General features: G+C 43.6%; 1 protein-coding gene across 1 annotated transcript in view; it reads left to right on the forward strand.

Moving 5' to 3' along the window:
- Positions 1 to 319: 319 nt before the first annotated feature.
- The window catches only part of LOC133381400 (zinc finger protein 721-like), a 31,705-nt gene continuing 10,423 nt past the window's right edge, over positions 320 to 21,601 (forward strand). Inside the window, exons 1-4 of the mRNA XM_061620489.1 lie at positions 320 to 399; positions 3,396 to 3,478; positions 6,429 to 6,555; positions 11,204 to 13,309. Coding sequence (XP_061476473.1) covers positions 378 to 399; positions 3,396 to 3,478; positions 6,429 to 6,555; positions 11,204 to 13,309 — 2,338 coding nt within the window. The 5' untranslated portion in view covers positions 320 to 377. The remainder of the gene's footprint in view (positions 400 to 3,395; positions 3,479 to 6,428; positions 6,556 to 11,203; positions 13,310 to 21,601) is intronic.

The following is a 21,601-nucleotide window of genomic DNA, read 5'->3' on the forward strand; positions in this document are numbered from 1 at the left end:
TCCTATTGTGGCTCATTGACTGCTGATGAGACTGATGAATGATTAGGGCCCCACCTGCGCTATAAGCGTAAAGCACTCTCATACCCCTTTAAAGAATCAGGATTTCCCCCAAAGAATCCTGGGAACTGTAGTTTGTGAAGGGTGCTGAGAGTGGTTAGGAGACCCTATTACCTTCACAGAGCTACAATTTTCAGAGTGGTATGACAGCATCCTTAACAGACTACAGTTCCCAGGATTCTTCGGGCAGGGGGAGCCTTTATTGTTGAGGTGGTATAGTACGGCTTTAAAAGCAAATGTTTAAAGCAAGTGTGAGTGTGTATGCATACACACAATCAGCAATTTAAAAACAATTATACATAATTCAGTGTTAAAATGATATGTTAAAAATTACATGCCTGGGTAAGCTTGCTGAAATTTTTTAAAAAATTGCAGACATCAAAAACAATACAATGAAGGTGTGAGTTGTTGTTATGTGCCTTCAAGTCGATTACGATGTATGGCGACCCTATGAATCGGCAACCTCCAAGAGCATCTGTCCTGAACCACCCTGTTCAGATCTTCTAAGTTCAGGCCTGTGGCTTCCTTTATACAATCAGTGTTAATGGTCTCCTTGGAATTAAGCCCCATTGAGAGAAATGGGACTTAGTCCCAGCTAAGTGTGCACAGGATAGCGGCTTCAAAGTGTGTATGTGAAAGATAAATGTCTCTCCATCACCTCTTTCGAATGGAGGGGGGAAAGCTATGCTCAAGGTAAGGATGGATAGACAGGGAGTTGTGCAAGGTACTCCTCTAGCTCAGTGATTAGAGCACCTGCTTTGCATGCAAGAGGTCCCACGTTCAATGCCTGGCATCTCCGATGACAACAGGTAATCGGGTCACACATGGCGCTATGCAGGAAGCTCCAATAATCAGCTGATGGTTGGCACTTGCAAACAAACATAATGCCAGGTATAGTGCTAGTGGGCATATATAGACGTATATTGGCTATTTGTAGTATGCAGAGACTCACTTGACTCTGTGCCATGTGCCCACAGGAAGCTCTGGGCCATGGGAAGGGGGAAATTCAGCATCTTCTCATAGAGGGTCCCCTCCTGTTTGCTTGTGTACGACTTGTCCTGGGTCAAGAACGTTTTCTGGTGGGCACCCCCAGTTACTTAATTTTTGTTACATACTTTGTGTGTTTTTGTTGTGCATAGATGCCCTTGTCCATTCCATGTGCCCACAGGAAGCTCTGGGCTGGGAAGGATCCAGTGGCATCTCATGAAGGACACTCTCCCTATAGCTTGGGTGTGTGATTTGTCTTGTCCTAGAACACATTTTGGGGTGGGCACCCCTGGTTACTTAGGCTTTTCTAAATACTTTGGAGTTCAGGGAGCTGTGAACTATGCATGCCTCCTCCCCCAGGCTTGCTGTATTTGAATAGCTTTCACAGAGGGTTAGACGCATTCAGAACCAGGGCTAGGAAAAAAAAGTTGGCAAAAGTGCTCCTTGCACACTTGTCCTAGGTGGATGAAAAAAAGAACTACAATATATATTAGCCATTTGGTAGCTCTTATCCAGTTCAACGAGGACATTGAACCTGTCAAGGATTATCAATACCTTGGCATAGTCATTAACCAAAATGGAGACAATACTCAATAAATCAGAAGAAGGCTAGGAATGGGGAGGGCAGCTATGAGAGAACTAGAAAAGGTCCTCAAATGCAAAGATGTATCACTGAACACCAAAGTCAGGATCATTCTGACCATGGTATTCCCGATTTCTATGTATGGATGTGAAAGTTGGACAGTGAAAAAAGCGGATAAGGGAAAATTCCACTCATTTGAAATGTGGTGTTGGAGGAGAGCTTTGCGCATACCATGGACTGTGAAAAAGACAAATAAGTGGGTCATAGAACAAATTAAACCAGAACTATAATTAGAAGCTAAAATGATGAAACTGAGCTTATCATACTTTGGACACATAATGAGAAGACGTGATTCAGTAGAAAAGACAATAATGCTGGGAAAAACAGAAGGGAGTAGAGAAAGAGGAAGACCAATCAAGAGATGGATTGATTCCATAAAGGAAGCCACAGACCTGAACTTACAAGATCTGAACAGGGTGGTTCATGATAGATGCTATTGGAGGTCACTGATTCATAGGGTTGCCATAAGTCGCAATCGACTTGAAGGTACATAACAACAACAACATCCAATTCAACTGGAACTTGGCATGTGACCCAAGACTGTGTGCATGCTTTGGTCTTGTTACAAGTGAGTCATTCTCGTGACCAGGAAAAACCACTATAGTGTGTGTGTGCCCATCAGAATATAAACGGGAATTAGTGGTATCCCTGCCCCTTATCTGGATCGCCTCTCACCAAATCAGCCCCCTGCCTTTCAAGCCATTAAAAAGCCCCCTCCCCTCTGCATCCTCCTTAAGTTAAAGCTCTTCAAAATATTGGGCAATTTCCTGAAAGCAGCAGAAAAAGAGCCCTCAAGAGCAGCCAGGCCCTTTCGGTGCTCAGCTAGTGAAGGAGCCTGGTTGACAACAGCACCTTAAGAGGGATTTTGTGGGGAAGATATGGGGGGAGGGGGGAAGAGAACAATCTCAGGCTGAGAGGGGGGCAAGGTTGGGTTTTGGAGCCTGATGTCCCTTGTGAAGGGAGGAGAAGCGGCAGTCAGGTGGGAAGATGCATCCTTTTTAATAAATCATAAAAAAAGAATGTTGATTTTAAATATACAGTTGAGAGGTGAGATGGAAAGGCCAGGAGGTGGTGAGGATTTTTTTTCCTGGTGGGAGAAAGGGACAACCAAGTAAAAGGCAATGGAGGCGAGAAAGGAGGCCTGCTGATTCTGGAAGGGAAAGGGGGATGCAGGAGGGATGTTCTTTTCGTCTCTCAAATGACCGTGTAGTTGGGTCAAGTGAGATCATGTAGTCGGCTCAAACTAGAGGGCTGGTGGAGTTTAGGTGGGCCAGTGTAGGATTCAGCAGCAGTTAAGCTGTAGTTCGTTTTAACCTTGTATATTCTTCTTCTGGGTAAAGTTTAGAAGTTGAGTATGCATAGTCATATTCGGTTTTCTTTTTGCAAATAATCATTATTTTCACACACTGTTCCTCTTTTCTCCTCTTCCTGAGTTTCATTCATGTGCAATGTGCTGTTGATTTCTGTTTGATATGATTATGCTCATATCGTTTCTAAGCTGAAATGAATTTACTCATTGTCTCCTCGCATAGTTAAAATAAATCTCCCCAAACACATTTTAGCCTCTCGGGCCCTGTTTGGTCACCACCTTCTCTCACCCATTGGGGCCACCGTAGGACCTCATTTTCAATCTTGACATGAGGAGGTTGACTAAACTAGGCTGTGTAGGAATTAGGCGATAACTGGGCCTCCTTTTCATCCTTTGCAGGCTGTGAAATGGCATCGAAGCAACACTCAGGATCCTCCCCCCTTTCCCCTGGAGAGGAAACAGCCACCATGCAGCCAGCTCAGGTAGGGAAAAGACCATCTGGGAGAAAAGTTGGGGACAGCCAGAGTGGGTCCGTCCTTGTTCCAGAGGGACTAGTTGTAGGGAGGCCTGTCTCTCACCCTTGTAGTCCTGGGGCTCCCTTTGAGGGATGCTGTTGGCTCTATTGAGTTTTTCCCATGAAACTTTGAACACTTACATCAGAAGGGCCTGCTGGATCAGGCCAAAGACCCGTCTAGTCCACCATCCCAGTGGCCAACCAGATGCCTCTGGGAAGAACGTGAGTGCCACAGCACTCTTCCAGTGATTCCCAGGAGCAGGTATTCCGTTGTATGCTGCCTCCAACAGGGGAGGGAGTACATTGCCCTCATGGCTAGTAGCTGTTGGTAGCCTTATCCTCAATGAATTTGTCTCATCCTCTTTTAAAGCCATTGAAGTTGGGGCTCTTTCTTTCTTTCTTTCTTTCTTTCTTTCTTTCTTTCTTTCTTTCTTTCTTTCTTTCTTTCTTTCTTTCTTTCTTTCTTTCTTTCTTTCTTTCTTTCTTTCTTTCTTTCTTTCTATACACACACACACACACACACACACAGACAATTTTGAAAGCAACAAATAGAACTTCACCCAAGCTTGCTCTGGATCCCTATAAGGATTCGGTTAATCACCTAGAAATATATGCACATAATTGTGATTAACAACACAGAGATTTTTATTGTCATACCAAAACGTTTCGGCTTCCGCCTTCATCAGCTGCTAACATACAAATGCTGTTACCAAGGTGGCAGTTATAGAGCTTTGAGGATGGAATGCTCAGAGGGGCTTCATTTGCAGAAGCTAAGTAGTGGTGGTACTGTCCTCCAGGTTCAGGCCATGTGGTGCCAATGTGTCCACAGAGTATATCTTTTACTCAATGCTGCTGGATCTTTTGGCATGTAACAGCACAGCTACTGAAAGGATTTCTCTGTACATTGACTTAAATTTACAAAACATGATGCAAAACTTCCCATCATATATCAAAGACACCAAGGACTTCTTGCTTAAACTTGAGTCTTTAAACAAGTAGTATCAATTCCACTACAATACTATACTAGCTACTTTAGATGTCACATCTCTTTATACCAATATGCCACATAATGATGGCATTCAGGCTTTAAATGAGTTCCTTAACACCAGGAATACGAACAATCCTCCAACAGAGGTTATCACAACTTTAGCTACACTAGTCCAGACTTGCAACAACTTTACATTCAATGGAGAACACTACCTGCAACTACAAGGCACAGCTATGGGGACTCGTATGGCTCCATCATATGCGAATCTCTTTATGGGTAAACTGGAACAGGAGATCCTCAAAAAGGCCATCAACAAACCACTTATATGGTGGTGATACTCTGATGACATCTTTATGGTCTGGACAAATGGTAAAGAGAGTTTAGAACAATTTAAAAATTACATCAGCTCTATCCATCCATCTGTTATGTTACATTTAATAGTACAAATGACAATCCGCACGTCCCTTTTCTTGATGTCCTTCTCACCATTGAAAACAACAAAATAGCTACTGATCTCTACAGCAAACCCACTGATGCCCACACCTATTTAAACTGGAAATCTTGCCATCCTAAGCATATAAAGAAAAACATTGTGTATAGCTTAGCTCTGAGAATCAAACTTATTTGCAACACTGAAGATAAATACCAGAGAAGGATCAGTGAACTTAAAGAACACCTTCTTCTGAGAGGATATCCTCCACATATTATCGATTGCAACATCCACCGAGCCTCCATTCTGTCCAGAGAAAACCTCCTCCATCATGCTGAGGTGTCAAAGAGCAGAGAGCAATGGATTCCATTTGTGGTAGATTTCCATCCAGCTTCTCCTAACTATCACCGAGCAATCAGGGAGAGCTACCCATTGCTGGCAAACTCTGAACATCTTGCTAGAGCCATCAGCAGGCCTCCTGTTGTAGCATTTCGCCAGCCTCCTAATTTGCGCAGACTGTTAGTGAGAGCTGTGCTGAAGCCACCTATCACCAATCCTGGGTCTCATCCTTGTCACTCTAAACGCTGTATCACCTTTGTGTACCTCAGGGAGACAGCCACTTTCAAAAGCACTACGATAGGCAGGACATATTACATCAAACAGAACATCACCTGCAGGTCCTGCAATATTATTTATGTCATCGAATGCAAAAGGCCAGGAAGTCATATCCAATACGTAGGAAAAACCACAACTGACCTACGCAAACACTTCAGAAACCACAAATCAGCAATCTTAACAAAAAAAGTGGAGCAACCAGTTGCAAAACATTTCAACACTGAGGGTCACAGCCTGTTGGACTTTTCTATAACAGCTATAGAGATGCCAACAGATCCAGCAGCACTGACTGGGAGGGAGAACTTTGGATATACTCTCTGAATGCATTGGCACCACACGGCCTTACGAAGACTGTGAAGTTAAAATCTATCTCAACGTAAGTATAGTGCTCCAGAAAAGGTTACGGTACAAACATGAATACAATGTTATAAAAAATATATCAAAAATTTAATGTATACAAACAGTATGAAATCCTTGTATGTGTTCTCATGTAATAATGCAAAATAGGCCAGAAATGTTTTTGAAAATAACTGTGCCCATACATAGTGAGAAGCAAAATGTATAATGTGGTCAAAACAATGTCAATATCAACATGAAGGGCAACTTACAAAGGTTATGCATATTATGAAGGGCTCATGTTGATATTGACATTGTTTTGACCACATTATACATTTTGTTAGATTGTTAGAAGATCAGCGATTTCACACTTGAGTTCTTTAATAATTTTACCCAGAGGTAAATGCCTTCTTGACCTGGTGATTGGTGAACAATGAAGAAAAAATCCCCACTTCTCGCATCTCCCTTCCGACTGTGAGTAGAGGGTAGATGATTTCCACACCTTGACTGAGAGCATTTATGAGGAGGGTGTTTGTTTTCATCTTCCAGGGGCTGGTGACCTTCGAGGAGGTGGCCTTGCATTTTACTGAGGAGGAATGGGCCCTGCTGCATCCAGGCCAGAGAGCTCTTTATGAGGAAGTCATGGTGGAGATTCATGAAATGATCACCTCTCTGGGTAAGGATCCAAATGAGATGACTGGGAGAGTGTTGATGGACTAACCTTGGACATTGGAGTATGAGAAGAGCACCGCTGGGTTCTTTTTGGGAGTGGGTGGGTAGAGTTCATTCAGAGTACATAGTGTTAAGCTGGATAAACAGTAAAAGTGGATGGCATCCAAAGCAACGAAAGGAGGAAGGGTTGTGGCCCCAAGATGCCGGCAAAGATGAATGACTTATTGAAGGATTCCAAGTGGATTTATTTAAAAAAGGAATAGAGCCCAACACGTTTCGGCCACATAGGGGTTGGTCTTCATCAGAGGCTAAAAATTAAAATATACAGAAATGCATTCAGTGATACATTCACAACAACTTCTATAATACAATATAATACCGAATGGCATATGGGGAAAAAACAAACAAGTTACAGTAGGGCCCCGCTTAGTGGCGTTCCGCTTTGTGGCGTTCCGCTCATGCGGCGGCTTTCAGTTCGGGGAAATTCCCTGTTTTAAAGCCGATTTTGTGCTTTTACGGCATTTTGCGACATTTTTGCGTCATTTTTGCGTGACGCGGCCCATTATAGTCTATGGGTTCCGCTTTATGGCGATTTCCGCTTTATGGCGGGGGCCTGGTCCCTAACCCGCCGTATTAGCGGGGCCCTACTGTACTCACATACCAAATATGAAGTGTGTCTCTGGAATCGTGTTGTAGGTAAAATCTACAAATGTTACAAATTATCTTTATGCCAATTCTATGCAATGAAAGATTAACCATGTAGCAGCTATAGCTGAAAGCGTAGAGTTATATACGCTCATTCAAATGCCTGTTAGCTCTGGGACAGAGGAATTGACCGCAGCTGTGTCTAAGGGATCGTCACAAAAGTGTAAAAATCATAAAAGGGGGAGAAACTCCAACTCTTCATTTAACCCATTGGGGACAAGCGTTTTAAGTTCTAGAATCCACGCCAGTTCTCTTCTCAATAGAGTCGGAGTGTCCTGCACACCTACTTTTACTAGCACCCAGAAATTAAAATCTGTTAAAGAATGGCCACATCTGACGAAATGCTCGACCAGGGGAGATCCTGATCTGCTGTTTCTAATGTTGCTAACATGTTCACCTACCCTTTTTTTGAGGGCTCTACTTGTCTGACCTACATACATTTTGGGACAGCTGCATTGAATAACATAAACAACATTGGATGTGTTACAAGTGGAAAAATGTTTCAGAGTATATTGTTGCTGATTAAAAGGGTTGGTAAACCCAATCTTTTTCTGCGTGTATTTGCAGTAGACACTATGGCCACAGGGGTGGTGCCCCGTGGGAGCATTTGTGCCTACTACAGTCCTGGGGTGATGTGAGTTTTCTCTGAATTGACTTCTAAACAATTTATCCATGAGATTTTTTGTCCTTTTAAATGAGACCATCGGTTTCTCTTGACATCAGGGGATATGTTGCACGATATGCCAATGTCTGTGGATGCTGTTCTGTAGCTTGTTAGTGATGTGGTCAATAGTCAAATTGCACTGTAATTGTTCAGAAGCTGTGTGTGGTGTAAGTTTTAAAAGGTCTGAATGTTTTTTGCATGAGGCTTTCCTGTAGTTGTTCTCTATTATCTTATATGGATAACCCCTTTCTGATAGATTCTCCTTCAGGATCAAAGATTGCTGTCTGAAGTCCCTGTTAGAAGTGCAGTTTTGCTTCACTCTAAGAAACTGACTGTAGGGTGCGTTTTGTCTTAATGACCTTGGATGTGAACTATCATATCTTAAATAGGTATTCCTGTCAGTGGGGTTTTTCTACAGTGATGTGCACAGATGGTCTCTTTGTTTAATAATTCTAAGATCTAAAAAGTTGATTTCAACTGGACTGAAATGCGAATCAAATTGGATTTGGCCGTTCCTGCCATTGACCCATGCAAAAAATTATTGTAGATGATCAACTGCACCTCTCCAGATAAGGAAAACATCATCTATGTATCGTAACCAGCATATAAGTTGTTCAGAAAAGGGGTTGGAAGGGGTAGTGATCTCTTTCTCAAAGTGTTCCATATATAAATTGGCCACTTCTGGGGCCATAGGGCACCCCATGGCTACCCCTTTAATTTGCCACTAAAAAGAGTTCCCAAATCTGAAGTAGTTCTTACACATCACTATCTCTGCTAGGGAGCAGAGAAAATGGGTCGTGGGTTGTCTGCATATCCTTCTGTCTAATGTGTGCCGAATGACGTCTATGGCTTGTTCTTGTGGTATATTGGTGCATAAAGATTGCACGTCCATGGTGACCAAAATGTTCTGAGGCTCTGTATGGATAGCCTGTATCTTATTAATAAAGTCAGCGGAATCTCGTACATATGATGGAATGGATGGTATGAAAGGCTTCAAGTAATGGTCCACAAACTGCGATAATGGTTCTAAGATGGAATTGCAGCCCGAGATTATGGGTCTTCCTGGAGGAGGTATAATGTCTTTATGGATCTTAGGTAAGGTATAAAAGACCGGTGTCCTAGGATTTTGATTGCGCAAAAATTTCTGTTCCTCCACAGTTATGTAACACAAATTCAAGCCTTCCTCAAGGGTGATAAGGATTTCATGTGCAATACCAGCCAAAGGGTCATTAGGACATACTTGGTATGCTGTGGTGTCAGACAGTTGTGAGGAAATTTCATCTTTATGATCCTGGGTGTTCTGGATGACTATAGCACCCCCCTTTGTCAGCTTGTTTCATGGTGATAGAGGTATCACATGATAGTTTTCTTAAAACGTGGCGTTCTTCCTTAAGTTGTGCCATGGGCCTTTTGGTGAAGTTTCCATTCTTTCTAGATCTTGTGAAATCAGTCTTTCAAAAGTAATTATCGAGGGGTCTGTGGGTGCTGGAGGCATGAACCTCAACTGTGTTTTAAACTTACTATGCGGTTCCACAGGTTTAGACACGGTCCCTCCAAAGTAGTGCCGCAATGTAAAAGTAGGTGTGCAGGACACTCCGACTCTATTGAGAAGAGAACTGGCGTGGATTCTAGAACTTAAAACGCTTGTCCACAATAGGTTAAATGAAGAGTTGGAGTTTCTCCCCCTTTTATGATTTTTACACTTTTGTGACGATCCCTTAGACACAGCTGCGGTCCATTCCTCTGTCCCAGAGCTAACAGGCATTTGAATGAGCGTCTATAACTCTATGCTTTCAGCTATAGCTGCTACGTGGTTAATCTTTCATTGCATAGAATTGGCATAAAGATAATTTGTAACATTTGTAGATTTTACCTACAACACGATTCCAGAGACACACTTCATATTCGGTATGTGAGTAACTTGTTTGTTTTTTCCCATATGCCATTCAGTATTATATTGTACTATAGAAGTTGTTGTGAATGTATCACTGAATGCATTTCTGTATGTTTTAATTTTTAGCCCCTGATGAAGACCAACCCCTAAGTGGCCGAAACGCATTGGGCTCTATTCCTTTTTTAAATAAATCCATTTGGAATCCTTCAATAAGTAATTCATCTTTGCCGGCATCTTGGGGCCACCCACCTTCCTCCTTTCATTTTTTAAGCTGGATAAACCCAGAAGCAGCCAATGTGGAGGGTTAGGTTTGGGCTGTGTGGAGCACCTGCATGGCTCTGCCAGTTTGGCCACACAGCCCCAACCTCCCCATCACCTTGATCCTACCCCTACCTCTCAAGGTGGGCTGCAGTGACACCACCCCGGAGAGGTCAGATGTGTAGTGATGCCCCTTCCAGTCACCTGCTTCTGAATAGGCCAATAGACTGGCTCTACTTAAGGCAGATTCTTGTGTAGATTTCTGTTTTGTTTTAAAAAGTACATGTGAGTTTGAAACCCAGCCACATCTCTTGGCTGGAAGGGGAAGGAAGAGAAGTCCTCTCTGTTCGAAGCTTTTCAGAAGAGGAGAGTGTGATGCGTCCTTCCCTGGCTCTCCTTGTCAGGTTCCTACCTGCTCGTGGTTACTGCCTGTCTCTAGGCACCACCAGGGACTCCACCAGTCCGGACCGCTCTCTCTTATGATTTCTCTCCCCGCTCTAGCACAGATCTCAACAGCTCCCCCTGCTAGGCAACCACCAGTAACGTCCCAATACTAGTATTCCCAGAGACTCTGAATACTGGGATTGTTATTCTCTTCACCGCTGCCACCATTTGTTACAGTTCCCCTTCAGCCTTGGTCATTACCTTACCCTCCCTTCTGGTCTGTGAAACCCCAGCCAAGGATCAGGCCTTTGGTAAACCAAATTAAGTATTTATAACAGATAACAAAGCTAACAAGATTAACAAGATTTCTTCTTAAGGCACATAAGCATATGGTTTTACTCAATACTAATCCGAACTCCACCTCCCTCCTGGTAAACAACTCTCTAAACCCCACCAAGCAATCCACTCTTTCTCTTCTCCCCCCAGATTCCACAATTTACCACCTCACATTCCCCCAGATTTACCTGTCATCCTTTCATTTATACTGTCAGCCATTTTAAACATTCAGCCAATCATCAAGCATTCTATTGCCCATTCACTCCCCCTCCTCTTTCACTACTTACCATGTATACTCTAAACAACCAACAACTTTACATTCTGACACCAAGAGAGGTTGCAGAAATGTTTTTTCAAAGTTCACAGCATAAACAGACAGATAAATACAGTATTTCCTTTTTATTCCATCAGGAGATGTCTGGGGGATCACGGCTAAGGGGGAACCATCAGAAGGGTCACCAAAAAGAGCTGAGGAGCAGGAGGAGGAACGGAAATTGGGGGATCAAGATGGAGCAAAGAGACAAGAGAGGAGACAAACGCAGGAAAAGGAGGATGAATCCAGAACTTCTCAGGGTGGTGAATATACAATTCAATGGGAAACTCATCACCTAAAAGAAACGAGAATGTCTCCTGAGTGCAGAAAAATCTTCAGTTTTCAAAAAAACCTAAATACACATCATGGAAGGCGTGCGACAGAGAAACAATACAAATGCTTGAAGTATAGGAAGGGATCTTTTGATAAATTGAGCCTTGTTAGACAACAGATAGTTCACACCAGAGAGAAACCAAGTACATCCTTAGGCTGTGGGGAAAGTATCAGTCAGAGTGAAAGTCTTGCTTCCAGTCAAGTAAACCATATTGGGGAGAAACCACATAAATTCTCCAAAGGCAAGAGCTGTACTGACTTGTCCATGATTGGTAGTCATGAGAGAATCGACACAGCAGAGAAATCCTCTAAATGCTTGGAGTGTGGTAAGATTATCAAAGGTTATAACCTGGCTGGACATCAGAGAAGTCACACAGGGGGAAAACTTTATACGTGCCCTGATTGTGAGAAGTGTTTCAGCCAGAGGTATAATCTGACAAGAGATCAGAAGAGTCCCATAGGAGACAAATCATATGCATCCCTGGAATGTGGAAAGAGCTTCAGTCAGCATGGCACCCTTATTTCTCATGAAAGAACTCATACAGGGGACAAACCTTATAAATGCTTGGAGTGTGAAAAGAATTTCAGTCGGAGTAGCACCCTCAATTTACATCAAAGAACTCATTCAGGGGACAAACCTTATAAATGTTTCGAGTGTGGAAAGAGCTTCAGTCAGCTTGGGCACCTTACTTTCCATCAAAGAACTCATTCAGGGGACAAACCTTATAAATGCTTGGAGTGTGGAAAGAGCTTCAGTCAGAGTGGCAACCTTTCTTCGCATCAAAGAACTCATACAGGGGACAAACCTTATCAATGCTTGGAATGTGGAAAGAGCTTCAGACGGAGTAGCACCCTTACTTCGCATCACAGAACACACACAGGGGACAAACCTTATAAATGCTTGGAGTGTGGAAAGAGCTTCAGTCAGAGTGGCAACCTTTCTTCGCATCAAAGGACTCATACAGGGGACAAACCTTATCAATGTTTGGAATGTGGAATGAGCTTCAGACGGAGTAGCACCCTTACTAAACATCAAAGGATTCATACGGGGGATAAACCTTATAAATGCTTGGAGTGTGGAAGGAGCTTCAATCAAAGTAGCACCCTTACTTCACATCAGAGAACTCATACAGGGGAGAAACCTTATAAATGCTTGGAGTGTGGAAAGAGCTTCAGTTACAAGGACACCCTTACTAAACATCAAACAACTCATACAGGGGACAAACCTTATAAATGCTTGGAGTGTGGAAAGAGCTTCAGTCAGAATAGCACCCTTACATTGCATGAAAGAACTCATACAGGGGACAAACCTTATCAATGCTTGGAATGTGGAAAGAGCTTCAATCGGAGCAGCACCCTTACTTTGCATCAAAGAACTCATACAGGGAACAAGCCTTATCAGTGCTTGGAGTGTGGAAAGAGCTTCTGTCAGAATAGCACCCTTACTTCGCATGAAAGAACTCATACAGGGGACAAACCTTATCAATGCTTGGAATGTGGAAAGAGCTTCAATCGGAGCAGCACCCTTACTTTACATCAAAGAACTCATTCAGGGAACAAGCCTTATCAATGCTTGGAGTGTGGAAAGAGCTTCAGTCAGAATAGCAACCTTTCTTCGCATCAAAGAACTCATACAGGGGACAAACCTTATCAATGCTTGGAATGTGGAAAGAGCTTCAGTCGGAGTAGCACCCTTACTTTGCATCAAAGAACTCATACAGGGAACAAGCCTTATCAATGCTTGGAATGTGGAAAGAGCTTCAGTCGGAGTAGCACCCTTACTTTGCATCAAAGAACTCATACAGGGAACAAGCCTTATCAATGCTTGGAGTGTGGAAAGAGCTTCAGTTTCAAGGGCAACCTTACTTCACATCAGAGAACTCATACAGGGAACAAACATTACAAATGCTTGTATGTCAGCCCCTAAAATGATGGAAAAGTATTTCTAGAGGTGTTTGTCCCATGACTTGTCATTTAACAATAGAGAACCGAGTCTTGATTAAGAAAAAGTGAGGCGAGATAAAAAGACAAGTGGAATGCAGAAAAGTTGGGGTTTCACTCAATGGTGATAAAAAAAAGCTCACTGCTAGAACTCATTACTATTACTATTATTTATTTATAGCATTGGTGTGCCATAATTATTGTTTGTATAGTTAAACTGCACCCTTTTTCTGAGTAGAGTTAGGTTTACATAACCATACTCTATTTTTCTTTTCCCAATAATAATATATACGGATTCTTATTTCTCCCTTCTCCAAGATTCAATAATGTGCTGTGGATTTCTCTGACATTATCAGACTCCTATCTTTCGTAGCCTAAAATGCATTTGCTGGTATTCTACTGATGTATTTACTAGGGGCTGTCCCCCTGCTTGCTTCACTTACCATCCCTGCCAAGCTAAGACTGATGGGAGTTATAGTTCAGCAACATCTGGAGAGCCTTTATTGTCTTTATATTGTATTGATTGACTAGATTTTTGTATTTGTACTTTTGTATCCCCCCCGATATTAATCTGTTCACTGCTGTGGTCAAGAATCAGTATACAAATATATAAACAAACATCTGCAGTACAGTAGGTGTAGGGAACCTTTGGCTATTCAGCTATTGCTACAGCTCACATCAGTCCCTGGGAGCATGGCCAAGGAGCAGGGGTGATGGGAGTGGTAGTTCAGCAACACATGGGAAGCTGAAGGTTGCCCCCACCAGGTATGGAGACTCCACAAACTCAGCCCCTCCTCCAGAACCTACCTGCCTCCTCTCCGTGTCTGTTCTTGTTCCTCCCATGCACTGCACCCCTTCCCCAACTTCCCCTTACCAGAGTCCTAAACCTGCCTCTCACACAGAACCTCCTTCTCCCTTCCAGGCCTTCCACAGTGACTCCCATCCCACCCCCAATCCTGAGGCTCACCTGCAGATGCTTTGTTCTCGTAAGAGGGGGTAAAAAGCAACACGCTTTAGCATGCCAAGTCCTATCCCTTTATTTGGCACGCTCCCCTCCCTTTCAACAGCACTCTGTTTCTGGCTGTCATATCTTTCATCCAGCCCTTCCATCCTCTCTTTCTTATCACACTCTCCCCCCCTTCTCAGCAGGAGACAGGAGAGAGAGGTAGGTGGAGGGAGCGAACGGGCAGGTGGCCTGGAAGATTCCTCCCTGTGATCTGCAGCAGGGAGCCTGCCGTGGATCACAGCAGTGGAGTGCTACTCTCCTGCCCTAATGAGGGGCCCTTCAAGGGCCCTCACCCACGGCCAGACCTGGATGCTGTTTGGTGTCAGACCTGAAAGTATGATAACCTCAGTTTCATCATTTCAGCTTCTAATGACAGTTCTGGTTTAGTGTGTTCTAACATCCAATTCTTTGTCTTTTTTGCAGTCCATGGTACCCAAAAAGCTCTCCTCCAACACCACATTTCAAATGAGTTGATTTTTCTCTTATCCGCTCTTTTCACTGTCCAACTTTCACATCGATACATAGAGATCGGGAATACCATGGTCTGAATGATCCTGCCTTTAGTGTTCAGTGACATTTTTGCATTTGAGGGCCTTTTCTAGTTCTCTCACAGCTGCCCTCCCCAGTCCTAGCCTTCTTCTGATTTCTTAACTATTGTCTCCATTTTGGTTAATGACTGTGCCAAGGTATTGATAATCCTTGACAGGTTCAATGTCTTCATTGTCAACTTTAAAGTTACATAAATCTTCTGTTGTCATTACTTTAGTCTTCTTGATGTTCAGCTGTAGTCCTGCTTTTGTGCTTTCCTCTTTAATTTTCAACAGCATTCATTTCAAGTCATGACTGTTTTCTGCTGGTAGTATGGGATCATCTGCATATCTTAAATTATTTATATTTCTTCCTCCAATATTTACACCTTCATCTTGGTCCAGTCCCTCTTTCCATATGATATGGTCTGTGTATAGATTAAACAAATTGGGTGATAAAATACACCCCCGTCTCACACCCTTTCCGATGGGGACCCAGTCGGTTTTTCCGTATATTGTCCTTACAGTAGCCTCTTGTCCAGAGTATATAATGACTCTTCTTTGAGAATTCTCAGCCTTACTCTCCTTTGGGTCGAAAACTGACCAATGAACTCAAATGTGGATTTCAAAAGTCGCAGTGCTTCCCTCACTTTCTGTCCGCTCCACTGTGACCCCCATCCCACCTTCCTTTTCCCCTTCCTTATCCCCTTCATAGAATCATAGAATTGTAGAGTTGGAAGGGGCCTTGTAGGCCATCGAGTCCAACCCCCTGCTCACAGCAGGAAATCCACAGCTAGAGCATCTCCCGCAGATAGCTGTCCAGCCTCTGAAGACATCCAGTGAAGGGGATCCCACCACCTCCCTAGGCAGTCGGTTCAATTCCCGAACCGCCCTTACTGTCAAGAAGTTCCTTCTAATGTCCAATCTGAATTACACTCCTGCAACTTAAAACCATTAGACCTAGTCCTACCCTCTGGGGCAGCAGAGAACAAATCTGTACCCTCCTGTATGTGACAGCCCTTCAGGTACTTAAAGAGTGCAATCATGTCACACCTCAGCCTTCTCTTCACCAGACTGAACATGCCAAGTTCCTTCAACCTTTCCTCATAAGACTTGTTCTCCATACCGGCTATCATCCTCGTCGCCCTCTTCTGGACCCGCTCTAACTTGTCCATATCTTTCTTAAAATGAGGCACCCAGAACTGAACGCAGTATTCCAGATGAGGCCTGACCAATGCAGAATATAGTGGGACTATTACTTCCCTCGACCTGGAAACTATAGCTCTGTTTATGCAGCCCAAAACCGCGATTGCCTTTTTTGCCGCAGCCTCACACTGCTGGGTCATGTTCAACTTGCGATCCACTACAATTCCAAGGTCCTTCTCACACGCACTACTGCTAAGCCGGGTATTTCCCATCCTGTACCCGTGCATTTTGTTTTTGTGGCCTAAATGCAGAATCCTGCATTTGTCTTTATTGAATGTCATTTTATTAATTTCAGCCCAATTTTCTAGTCTATCCAGGTCCCTTTGGATTTTATTCCTGTCTTCCATTGTGTTAGCTATCCCTCCCAGTTTCGTATCATCCGCAAACTTCATAAGGCTTCCCTCCACCCCATCGTCTAAATCATTGATAAAAATGTTGAAGAGTATCGGCCCCAGGACAGAACCCTGTGGCACTCCACTTGAGACCTCCTTCCAGTCCGAAGCAGAGCCACCGACGACCACTCTTTGAGTACGGTTTTCCAACCAGTTGTGAATCCACCTGACAGTATTTTCATGTAGTCCGCATTTGACTAGTTTGCTAATCAAAAGGTCGTGGGGGACTTTGTCAAACGCTTTGCTGAAATCTAGATAGATGACATCTACAGCATTTCCACAATCTACTAAGCTAGTGCCCCAATCAAAAAAAGAGATGAAATTAGTTTGACAGGATTTTTTCTTGACAAACCCATGCTGGCTCCTTCTAATCACAGCATTGTCATCTAGATAGTTGCCAATGGACTCTTTTATTATCCGTTCTAATATCTTTCCTGGTATTGAAGTCAGACTGACCGGCCTGTAATTCCCCGGATCTTCTTTTTTACCCTTTTAAAAGAGCAGGACGACGTTTGCCTGTCTCCAATCCTCCGGCACCTCTCCCGTTCTCCAGGATTTCTCAAAGATGATGGCAAGAGGTTCCGAGAGTACATCCGCAAGTTCCTTCAATACTCTGGGATGCAGTTCATCAGGCCCTGGAGATTTGAACTCATTTAGGTTAACTAGGTATTTCCTGACTATCTCCTTATCAATCTCGAACTGCAGTCCCGACTGCTTACTGAGATTGCTACTGATGCAAGGTTGCACACTGTTCCCTTTTTGGGAGAAAACGGAGGCAAAATAGGTGTTGAGCAGTTCTGCCTTTTCCTCGTTATCTGTCAACATTTTGCCATCCTCATTGAGCAGCAGTCCCACCGTTTCCTTGGTCTTTCTCTTGCTTCGAACATACGGTATCTGAAAAACCCCTTTTTGTTGTTCTTCGCTTCCCTCGCCAGCCTCAGCTCATTCTGGGTTTTAGCTTTCCTTACGCTATTCCTGGAAGCCCGAGCCGCTCATCGGTACTCTTCCTTGGTGATGCGTCCTTCCTTCCATTCTTTATACATGCTCTTTTTTACTTTTACCTCCTCCACCAATCTTCCGTGTAGCCACATTGGCTTTTTCCGATGTCTTCCATTTTTCTTCCTCTTTGGAATTGTTTGCGATTGCGCTTTTTGTAATACATTCTTCATGAACTCCCACGCGTCTTGGGCTCCTTTTTTCTTTAGTCTATCTAGCCACGGGATCCTACCCATCATTTCCCTGAGCTTGCTAAAATCGGCTTTCCTGAAATCCAAGGTCCATGTTTTACTATATTCTTCTTTGGTTTTCCCCAGAATCACGAATTCCAGCATTACGTGGTCACTTTCCCCCAAGGTACCGACCGCTTTAATTCCCGTGACCAATTCGTCCGTGTTAGTTAAGATCAGGTCCAGGATTGCCGATCCCCTTGTTTCTTCTTCCACTTTTTGAAAGAGGAAATTATCAGCAAGGCCCATCAGGAATTTGTTGGAGGCTTTGTGCTTCGCAGAGTTTGTCTCCCAGCAGATATCCGGGTAGTTGAAGTCCCCCATCACTACTACTTCTTGCCTCCTTGAGATTTCGGAGATTTGTTTGAGAAAGGCCTCATCTACCACCTCTTCCTGGCCAGGGGGTCTGTAGTAGACACCTACTACCATGTCGGTTTTATTTGTTTCTCCATTTATTTTTACCCAAATGGTCTCTACCTGACCCCTTTGTTCGCTCTCTTGGATTTCCATAGAGGTGTATTTGTCTTTGACGTATAACGGTACTCCCCCTCCTTTTCTGTTGCTTCTATTCTTTCTGTAGAGTTTATATCCTTGAATGGCTATATTCCAATCATGGGAGTCATCCCACCAAGTTTCTGTTATCCCTATGAAGTCATATTTGCCTTGATGCACTAAGACTTCAAGCTCCCCTTGCTTGTTTCCCAAGCTCCGCGCGTTGGTATATAGACAGCAGAAGTCTCTTTTGTCCCAATTGGATTCCTCCGTTAATATACCATGAGCTTTGCCGTGCATCCCTTTCTCCCTCCCAGTGTCTGCTGTACCCTTCAAATCGTTGCGTTTACAACCCGCTGTTTTTGGATCGGTATTTAAGCTATCATCTCCATCGCCCAGAGGCTTTAGTTTAAAGCCCTCTTGATGAGTTTTGCCATACTTCTGCCAAAGAGATTCTTCCCAGTCCTCGTGAGGTGCAGCCCATCTCCTGCCAACAGTGCCCCCTCCAAGAACCTTAGACCATGGTCCCAGAATCCAAACCTTTCCCATCGACACCATCTGCATAACCAGTCATTGACCTGCAGTATCTTCCTTTCCCTATGTAGTCCTCTATCCTTCACGGGAAGAATTGACGAGAAGACCACCTGCGCCCCCAAATGCTTGACCTTCCTACCCAGAGCCTCATAGTCCGAGGTGATCTGTTCCAAGGTGTTTCTGGCCGTGTCGTTTGTGCCCACATGGATGAGGAGAAAGGGGTACCTATCTTGTCTCCCAATGAGCCTCGGCAGGTTGTCAGCAACATAAGAACATAAGAACATAAGAAGAGCCTGCTGGATCAGGCCAGTGGCCCATCTAGTCCAGCATCCTGTTCTCACAGTGGCCAACCAGGTGCCTGGGGGAAGCCCGCAAGCAGGACCCGAGTGCAAGAACACTCTCCACTCCTGAGGCTTCCGGCAACTGGTTTTCAGAAGCATGCTGCCTCTGACTAGGGTGGCAGAGCACAGCCATCATGGCTAGTAGCCATTGATAGCCCTGTCCTCCATGAATTTGTCTAATCTTCTTTTAAAGCCATCCAAGCTGGTGGCCATTACTGCATCTTGTGGGAGCAAATTCCATAGTTTAACTATGCGCTGAGTAAAGAAGTACTTCCTTTTGTCTGTCCTGAATCTTCCAACATTCAGCTTCTTTGAATGTCCACGAGTTCTAGTATTATGAGAGAGGGAGAAGAACTTTTCTCTATCCACTTTCTCAATGCCATGCATAATTTTATACACTTCTATCATGTCTCCTCTGACCCGCCTTTTCTCTAAACTAAAAAGCCCCAAATGCTGCAACCTTTCCTCGTAAGGGAGTCGCTCCATCCCCTTGATCATTCTGGTTGCCCTCTTCTGAACCTTTTCCAACTCTATAATATCCTTTTTGAGATGAGGCGACCAGAACTGTACACTGTATTCCAAATGCGGCCGCACCATAGATTTATACAACGGCATTATGATATCGGCTGTTTTATTTTCAATACCTTTCCTAATTATCGCTAGCATGGAATTTGCCTTTTTCACAGCTGCCGCACACTGGGTCGACATTTTCATCGTGCTGTCCACTACAACCCCGACGTCTCTCTCCTGGTCGGTCACCGCCAGTTCAGACCCCATGAGTGTATATGTGAAATTCAGATTTTTTGCTCCAATATGCATAATTTTACACTTGTTTATATTGAATTGCATTTGCCATTTTTCCACCCATTCACTCAGTTTGGAGAGGTCTTTTTGGAGCTCTTCGCAATCCCTTTTTGTTTTAACAACCCTGAACAATTTAGTGTCGTCAGCAAACTTGGCCACTTCACTGCTCACTCCTAATTCTAGGTCATTAATGAACAAGTTGAAAAGTACAGGTCCCAATACCGATCCTTGAGGGACTCCACTTTCTACAGCCCTCCATTGGGAGAACTGTCCGTTTATTCCTACTCTCTGCTTTCTGCTTCTTAACCGATTCCTTATCCACAAGAGGACCTCTCCTCTTATTCCATGACTGCTAAGCTTCCTCAGAAGCCTTTGGTGAGGTACCTTGTCAAACGCTTTTTGAAAGTCTAAGTACACTATGTCCACTGGATCACCTCTATCTATATGCTTGTTGACACTCTCAAAGAATTCTAATAGGTTACTGAGACAGGACTTTCCGTTGCAGAAGCCATGCTGGCTCTGCTTCAGCAAGGCTTGTTCTTCTATGTGCTTAGTTAATCTAGCTTTAATAATACTTTCTACCAGTTTTCCAGGGACAGAAGTTAAGCTAACTGGCCTGTAATTTCCGGGATCCCCTCTGGATCCCTTTTTGAAGATTGGCGTTACATTTGCCACTTTCCAGTCCTCAGGCACGGAGGAGGACCCGAGGGACAAGTTACATATTTTAGTTATCAGATCAGCAATTTCACCTTTGAGTTCTTTGAGACCTCTCGGGTGGATGCCATCCGGGCCCGGTGATTTGTCAGTTTTTATATTGTCCATTAAGCTTAGAACTTCCTCTCTCGTTACCACTATTTGTCTCAGTTCCTCAGAATCCCTTCCTGCAAATGTTAGTTCAGGTTCAGGGATCTGCCCTATATCTTCCACTGTGAAGACAGATGCAAAGAATTCATTTAGCTTCTCTGCAATCTCCTTATCGTTCTTTAGTACACCTTTGACTCCCTTATCATCCAAGGGTCCAATGGTCTCCCTAGATGGTCTCCTGCTTTGAATGTATTTATAGAATTTTTTGTTGTTGGTTTTTATGTTCTTAGCAATGTACTCCTCAAATTCTTTTTTAGCATCCCTTATTGTCTTCTTGCATTTCTTTTGCCAGAGTTTGTGTTCTTTTTTATTTTCTTCATTTGGACAAGACTTCCATTTTCTGAAGGAAGACTTTTTGCCTCTAAGAGCTTCCTTGACTTTGCTCGTTAACCATGCTGGCATCTTCTTGGCCCTGGCAGTACCTTTTCTGATCTGCGGTATGCACTCCAGTTGAGCTTCTAATATAGTGTTTTTAAACAACTTCCAAGCATTTTCGAGTGATGTGACCCTCTGGACTTTGTTTTTCAGCTTTCTTTTTACCAATCCCCTCATTTTTGTGAAGTTTCCTCTTTTGAAGTCAAATGTGACCGTGTTGGATTTTCTTGGCAATTGGCCAGTTACATGTATGTTTAATTTAATAGCACTGTGGTCACTGCTCCCAATCGGTTCAACAACACTTACATCTCGCACCAGGTCCCGGTCCCCACTGAGGATTAAGTCCAGGGTTGCCGTCCCTCTGGTCGGTTCCATGACCAACTGATCTAGGGAATAGTCATTTAGAATATCTAGAAACTTTGCTTCTTTGTCATGACTGGAACACATATGCAGCC

This window comes from Rhineura floridana, chromosome 3, assembly GCF_030035675.1.
Source record: "Rhineura floridana isolate rRhiFlo1 chromosome 3, rRhiFlo1.hap2, whole genome shotgun sequence".
Taxonomy (NCBI): Eukaryota; Metazoa; Chordata; class Lepidosauria; order Squamata; family Rhineuridae; genus Rhineura; species Rhineura floridana.